We start from the raw sequence: 7,794 nt of genomic DNA, 5'->3' as shown, positions 1-7,794 counted from the left end.
CTTCTATCCATCCATCCCCATTCACTCTCCCTCTCCCTCTGCCCCTCCTCCCTCTCTCTCTAATAAATAAATAATTTTTTTAAAAAAGAGAGACAACAGGCCCGAAACAGAGTCACTTGTGCTGAGCCCCACATCAGCCAACCAAGAGGTCATACTCAGCCTAAGTTCCAGACCACTAAGAATGAACGTAACCTTTAATCAGTCATCCTGGAATCATCTGGTCAGCAGGAGAGCAAGCCACAGAGAGACCCCTTCTGTTTCCTTGGGAGGGGCAGCCTAGCCTGAAACAATGTGTTCTTTGCTAATAATTTCCTTTAAACATTCTCCTTTTGCCTTTAAAAGCCTTTCCCTTTATACAGCTCCGGAAGCTCCTTCGTATTCGCCAAATAGGGCAATGCCTAATGCCTGATTCATGAATCCCTGAATAAAGCCCATTTGATCTTTAAATTTACCCAGTTGAATTTTTCTTGTTTAACAGATTGAATGTCACCTTCCCGGCAAGGCTGACCTTAACCACAATAATATAGTTCCTCTGGGTGCTCCTCACTGCCTTCATCCCACACCTGCTGGCTCTTACCTCCTCCCAGTATTCCATTCAAGCTGCTTCTTGGTTGTGTGTGTAGACTCTGCTTCCCTGCACTCTGGCCCGAGAGCAAAGATTTCACCTGTCCCTTCACTGACTCACCCAGGTCTGGAGACCAACAAATAGTACATAAATATAGTTGAACAAATGAGTCCATTAATGACTATATAATTCATACCACAAGTAGGGAGCCACTAAAAGTCTCACACGTGTGTGCTCTGCAGTCGACACTAGGCTTCAGAACCATCCCTCAGGTGGCCAAGCACCAGGATCTTATAGGATCTCCACGGAGTCTCAGCCTCCTGCAGATACACCCAGCCCTTAAGATACAGACACTTTTTGAAACTAGAAATAAAAGAAGGATCTATCGCAATGAGAGCCTCCAAGGCTTGACTCTTTCAGAAAAGGAAAATACTTCTTCACCTCCTTCAAAGGAGTAAAACAAAGACTTCTGAGAAACCGTGCCATGGTATCCCAGGGAGGGAACGAGTAAAAGTGAATCCATGAGCCAGGATATAGCAGGACACTCAGCTCAGACAGTTCAAAGCAGGAATGTTTCGACCCAGTGGGCTGAACGTCCTGCTATGATCCTGGGTCTGTATATATATACTATACATTATATATTCCTATATTCTGTATATAGACAATAGAATATTACTCAGCCGTAAAAAAAGGATGAGATCTTGCCATTTGCACAACAAAATAAGTCAGACAGAGAACGACAAATACCACGTGATTTTGCTTATATGCGGCATCTAAAAAAACCAAAACAAACAAACAAACAACACTAACAAGAAAAAAAAAAAAAAAAACAGAAAAAGATTTGTAACTACAGAGAACAAACCAGCAGTTGCCAGAGGGGAGAACGGAGGGGGATGGGCAAAATAGGTGATGGGGATAGAGACGGACACACTTCCAGTTATAAACTAAGTAAGTCAGGGAGACGAAACACACACTGTATACTGTATACAGTAACTGTATACAGTAACAGTATACTGTATACTGTAACAGTAGATGGGGACAGACGGTGGTGACACAGAACGTGGGGAGCACTGAGTGACGTACAGAGCTGCCAAGTCTCCACACCGTACTTCAGCTACACTTCAAAAAGAGAAAGAGAAAAAGTAAGCCCGTGATACCGGAATCCTGCCAGGGCACTCGGCTCACTCCAGCCTGAGGCCTGGATGGGTCTCAGTCACAAGAACTTACCGTCAAGGGGTGAAGAGGCACATCTTCGAGTCCCTCCCCTCCCCCAAAGCCCGTTAGCCGAGCACCACGGTCAGCACGAAAGGAAAGCGGACCACGCGGGCCACCTCCGACTTGCCATGAAGCTGTTTGCAGGAATGTGTGCTGTTCTGTCTTGCCCATCACCCCCTCCTGGGAGCCAGCCTGCGTGGGAGGGGGGCGAGGAGACCCCCAGCCTCCCTTGCGCACCAGACCAGACGGAATCTGCCTCTCCTACCCTCACGCCCGTGGCCCCCCTTCCAGGGTGAAGATCAATAGCATGCTCTGGAGCTAGACAGAGGCTTTCAGAGTGCCATCTTCCCGAGATTTGACAGGAAAGAATGCATCATAAAAAGCCAATTTCTCCGAGAATCTGGAAATGGGTCATTCATCCCCGCAACGTCCCGGCACGTGGGCTGCTATGAAGTTTTGCGCCCGACCCTTTGCCAGAAAAAGCCCTTTTCTCAAATTCTGCTCTTGGTGTTACTGCCGCCAAGAAAAATAATTTAGGAGCAGAAGGGCCGAGGCCGAAAAGGTTCAAAGCCGAAAACTATCATCGCTTTGAAAGGAAAGAAATGCTTTCATTTTACAAAGAAGGAGGTGAAGGGGCGTACCGATGATCCGCATAGTGAGGCGGTCCCTGGGTTAAAATGACACCCTGGTCTCTGTCTTTCTGACCCTCTGTTCCGTCCACCATGCTCTGACACCGCAAGAGGGGCACAATCAGGCGGGGGGCAACCTGTGCTCAGGGCACTGTGGGAAAGTTGTCCCTGTGACACCACCTTTTGCTTCATGAAAACGCACTGCTGAGCTACCGTGTGGAAGGCATGTGCCCAGGCAGGGAGGAGGTAAGACATCAAGACACCTTGTCAGGAAAGCGTGACCCCGGTCCCCTGGCTTCTGCAGAGCAGGTGTCCCACTGAAGGACGAGTGTCTGCTGCCTGCTCTCATAACCTCTGATGGCCTCTGATGACCTCCTCTTCGGCCCTTTCCTCCTGTGCTCCCCAGCCCCGCATCCTGGGGCCTCCAGTCCGGGCCTGGGACAAGATGCTTGAGGAACAGCATCCCTCAGGGCTGAGCGCACCCGCCTCAGCCACGTGGCTGTCAGGCCGCTGACCACCCGACTGCACCCGGGGGTCCACATCCCAGTCGGGCACACCCTGCACTCCACTTTGCGGGCCCCGCCTGGCCTGTCCCCCCTCCTCTTCCTTCAGGTGCTGTGGTCCAGCTGCTCTAGCCCGTAACTGCCCGTCCCTTCTCTCCTGCAAGGACATCACCAGCCAGGTCACCAACGAGCTCCTACGTGTTCGCAGACTGCCCCCCGCGTCCCCAAGCCACTGTCCCCGGCCCTCCTCCCCACAAGTAGGCCGACTTTTTAAGATCTGCACTGAAGAGGAAGTGTTTCCCTAGCTCACATGGGTGACATCTGGAGTCGGACTCGCAAAACCCCCGTGAATACTGTTCAAACTCGTTCCGAAGGGTCTTTAAAGCTACGGATGCCTGCTGTCAAATTTAAAGTTCCGCATGACCCCATATCTCAACCATTATTCCTGTGTCTGGATGGCCCGGGCATAGTAAGTCAACCGTGAGCAGTTACACAGGGGAATGGACTTCCTTAAAGGCTCTCTGGAGCGTCTACAGAGAAGATCCAAGACATACTCAGCGCAGCGATCCAAACGCAGAGCGCGTCTCGCTATAAAGTGGGCGCGCAGGGGCGTGGCTGTGTGAGGCCTACTCACAGGTCCCTGGTGTGGCATGGGTATGGGATGGCCTGAGTCTGCGTGGCCAGCTCCCCGGCCTCCTGCCCGGTCTGCACCGAGATGATGGCTCTTTCGATCATGTCTTGCAAAGGGACAAAGATGTAGTTGTACTTGAACCCTTCAGCCGGCAGGCTCTGAGGATGAAACTTCCAGGAAGGGTTTTTCACCAAGTCCGTCCTCATGCTGTATAAGATGCTGGTCCGGATGGTGTAGGTGACATGGGGTGGCAGCTGCCGAGACAGGGCCGCCCGGTTCCTGCCGGCCAGGGAAGTGTTGAATATGACACCTGCCGGCAGAAAAGGGAAGACAGGGGTCATCGCACCCTGAGGGCGGCTCACCCAGAGCCAGCGCGGGTCCAGGGAAGTTGGACGGCCGTGAGACTCAGCCCAGCCCCCCCCCGGGGAAGTGGCGAGGCAGCGCGGATCCTTAGGGTTACACGGGGCAGCTACTGGTATATAAATCCATACTGTGTGTCATCAATTATTTACAACAAAATAATCTGCACCAAGAAATCGGTAACAAAATGATTTCTTTTGCATTTTTCTAGGACTCGGAAAATGACCCCAGGCTGCTCAAACAGTCAGGCTTTCCTTTTCTGGGATTACAGATGCATCCGTGAGAATGAGGCAGGGGAGGTGTGCGGAGGCTTGTGGTCGTGGAGGGAGGAGGTCAGGGGACGGAAGGGACAGCACAGGGAGGGTGGTCAAGGGCATGCTGACAGACGGTCGCTCTTCACCTGCGCTGAGCAAGGCGGGGCCCAGAGTTGTCACATCATACGGATGTACGGGGGTCAGCTAGATTTCAGCTTCCAACAAGGAACTGGTGTCTTTGGGGTTATCGATCAGTTGTTTTTGTTTTTTTTTTTTTAACTTAAATTTGATTAGCCAACATATAGTACATCATTAATTTTTGATGTTCAATGATTCATTCATTCCATATAATGATCATTCAAAATGCGAACACAGGGGCTCGGTTCTGGCACATGAATTCTCTGAATTTCATACACAATGCCTGTTGGGGGTAAACAGGACACTCCCGAGGTTCACATGGGCAAGTCCTAACCCCCAGCAGATCAGAATGTGAGCTCACTTGGAGACAGTGTCCTCACAGAGGTAGTCAATGGAGAAGGAGGTCCTTAGGGCGAGCTCTCGTCCAGTAGGACTGCTGTCCTCAAACAGGGGAAACGTGGACCCAACATGCACATAGCAAACACCATAAGAGACCCAGGAGAAGGCAGCCGTCGACACGCCGAGGGGAGGCTGGAGCGCGTCCCCCTCACGGCCTCAGAAAGAGCCCACACTGTTGACACCTGGGTCCCAGACGTCTGGCCAGAACCAAGAGAAAACAGATTTCTGTCATCAAAGCCACATGGTCTGTGGTCCTGTGTCATGGCAGCCCTCAACAAACTCATACACACCCAAATAAAAAAAATAATGCGATATTCATTCAAGACACGAGAACGCATCACGTGTATCCTGAACGAACGGGCATGAATGAAGGAAGTCGAACAGGCTGTTGTCTCCCCCCTCCCCTCCCCCCAGGATGTCAAGATACTATGATAAAGTCAGAGTGACGACGGAATCAAAGCAAAACTGTAATCAGGAAAGATATAATTTTATCATGTGAGATTTAGCGGTGAAACGACACCATAAACTGGTAAAAACAGATGCCGTGAATGGCCTGGAGCCCAGGATCGGAGACGCGGACAGCCACAACTCACCAACGCAAGGTGAGCCTTTCTGCTTGGTCTCAGTCTATCTGGAAAGGACGTCTTTTCTTTCGGAGCCATTGGCACACAGGTTTGGGGAGAAAGACGCAAGACGGCAAGCCCGCTGGAGCCCATGCCTACAGGAGCATATGTTCTCACGGCATACTTACTGGCCAAAAAGCTGTTCTGCCGCATGAGCTCACGGGCTTTCGACTCCAGGCTGGCGACAGAATCCAGTGCCTGGAAACGGTTCAGCAACACGCAGGAGGAGAGGTTGACCAAGATACCGCCAAGGAAGCGGACGCGTCCGGCGCCCCCATGAGCAAACATCTTGTCCAGCTTCCCTCCTGAGGGCAGAAAACGGGACAGGACGTTACAACTTGATCTCAGCCCAGGGAGAAAAAAAATCCCTTCGTGAGTCACACTTTGTTCATAGGCAAAATGTGCTACCTATTGGCTGAGTATCAACTCTGCCTTTTGAGTCTTGGTTTTGGTTTGGGTTTGTTTTGTTTTGTTTTTTGTTGTTGTTGTTTTGTTTTTTTTAAGTAGCCCCAAGGTGGGGCTCGAATTCATGACCCCGAGATCAAGAGTCCCAAGCTCTACCGACTGAGTCAGCCAGGGACCCCAACTCTGCTCTTTGAATGCAGTCCTGTGATGCTGATCCTTCCATGGGAATGAAAAGCTGTGGAAGCACAGACGGTGAGCCTGCGGCCCAGAGATGCTGGGCGGCAGGCGACACACAGAAGAATCCCAGGGTGAGAGCCTCCGAGCAGCACGGAAGGCCTCTCACACAGAACCCAGCAAAAAAAAACACATTAGTGTTCCAACCTGGCACCAAGGAATTCCAGAAAACATGCCTTCACCATCACAGCAGGCATTTTGTGAAAGCCGCTCACTTGGTCACATTAACTTGGCAGAAACAGTGATCCGGGATCAAGGAGTATTGCCACTGAGGAAATCCGAAGCTGGTGCACTCTGCCCAGGTTTGAGCATTTGAAATGGAAGTAGAGCGGGCACATTCGTCAGGGCAGAACACGGGGGAGGACTTGGTACATGAGCTCTGGCTTCAGGGACGAGCTGGACCACAGGTCAGAGAGATGTGGGAAAACCAAACAACGCAGAGTAGGGTGGTGTGCAAAGAACACGAGAACCTAGCCCAGGGAGGGAAGCGATTACAGACGGGCTCAGCATGCTCAGGATGATAGGGAGACGCCATCAGACCCGCCAGGCTCGCTGATGTCATGGCACCACCGTGGGCTGGGGCAATGTGCTTGTGTCCACTAGGGTGGGCCACCCTGGCCCCCACCCCGGCCTCGCTCCTTAGGAGACCCCCAGAGACTAGATTGCTTGGGACTTCATAAAGAACAGAAAGACTCAACCAAGAAGGGATGAATGCACATGGAAACATACTGACATGTTTTTACACACCTATGACACACACAAAAACACACAGTGAATCACAAAACCGCATAGACATAGGACAGTAAAAGGGCAGCTCTGAAACGCCCTAGTGGCCCTTCCCTCAACCACAGGACCCACTTCCACAGGAACGATGCCTGAGCAGATGGACACCGGCTTCCGGCCACATCATCCTCTCCAAAAGCATCCCTCAAAGGATGGGCTGAAATGAGCCCCCACCCAACCCCAAATCTATAAGACTGAACAGAACCAGCCACTGGGAAACATCAAGAAATGGAAGCTTGATGAGAATCTTCTGGGAAAGAGCATCCGTTGTATATGATTTTCAGGCTTTACAACGGAAGTCTATCGCATGCTTTTCAGCATGGGTTGAGTGGTCCAAAGGAGTGAAGTCTATTCACTATGCAGCAAACCCTACTGGTTATTCGGGGGAACTGCGTGATGCCACGGCGCCCAGGGAGCCTCCGTGGACGTTCAGCCATCTGCTGCATTGAGGGTAAGCCCACACCGCATGGGACGAGGGCTGCTAGCCACCATGCTCCCGAACCCACACTCTGGCAGGCACACACCGCAATCCAGAGTGAGCCCCCCCGTGTCCTGTTCCAAAGTGCCCTATGCATGGAGTTCCCAGTGTCCTAGACTTATTCCTTTCCCTCCATGATCCCACACAGCCTCTGTCATTTGCTGTCTATCGTGTGGGAGCAGATAGTGACCCGACCCGCTTGCCTGTCCTCTGTGCAGGGGCAGTGCGCCCCACCGGCCCTCACCCACCTCTCGAGGTCCCCCATGCTCCAGCCCCCCAGATGACAGCTGGCCTTCCCCCCGTGCCCATTCGCGGGGCACCCCAGCACCCCTGGCACTGCCTCGGCCTCCTCGCCTCCCTCTCTTGCTGGTCTGCCTACTCCTCTCTCTCCTCCTGGCTTCCTACTTTCCAGATCAAGCCTGGGCTGTGCCTGCTCAGCATCGACGTGTCTCTGAAAGGCCAGAGATGAATGAGGAACCACGTCAAGGTCTGTCCCTGTCATCATGAGGCACATAGAAAAACCCATTAACGTGGCCAGGCCTCCACTCTTTCCGTGGTGAGGAGAACTGTTTCATCT

The 7,794-nt window shown here is 52.0% G+C and overlaps 1 protein-coding gene across 1 annotated transcript in view; it reads right to left on the bottom strand.

Moving 5' to 3' along the window:
- ABCA13 (ATP binding cassette subfamily A member 13) overlaps positions 1-7,794 on the bottom strand; it is a 386,205-nt gene that overhangs the window by 244,854 nt on the left and 133,557 nt on the right. The window contains exons 30-31 of the mRNA XM_044920208.1: positions 5,446-5,622; positions 3,547-3,853 (exon numbers count right to left, since the gene is read on the bottom strand). Of these exons, the coding sequence (XP_044776143.1) occupies positions 3,547-3,853; positions 5,446-5,622 (484 nt within the window). The remainder of the gene's footprint in view (positions 1-3,546; positions 3,854-5,445; positions 5,623-7,794) is intronic.

Source organism: Neomonachus schauinslandi, chromosome 12 (genome assembly GCF_002201575.2).
Source record: "Neomonachus schauinslandi chromosome 12, ASM220157v2, whole genome shotgun sequence".
Taxonomy (NCBI): Eukaryota; Metazoa; Chordata; class Mammalia; order Carnivora; family Phocidae; genus Neomonachus; species Neomonachus schauinslandi.
The sequence above is the reverse complement of the archived record's forward strand: the minus strand, read 5'-3'. Positions and strand labels throughout refer to the sequence as shown.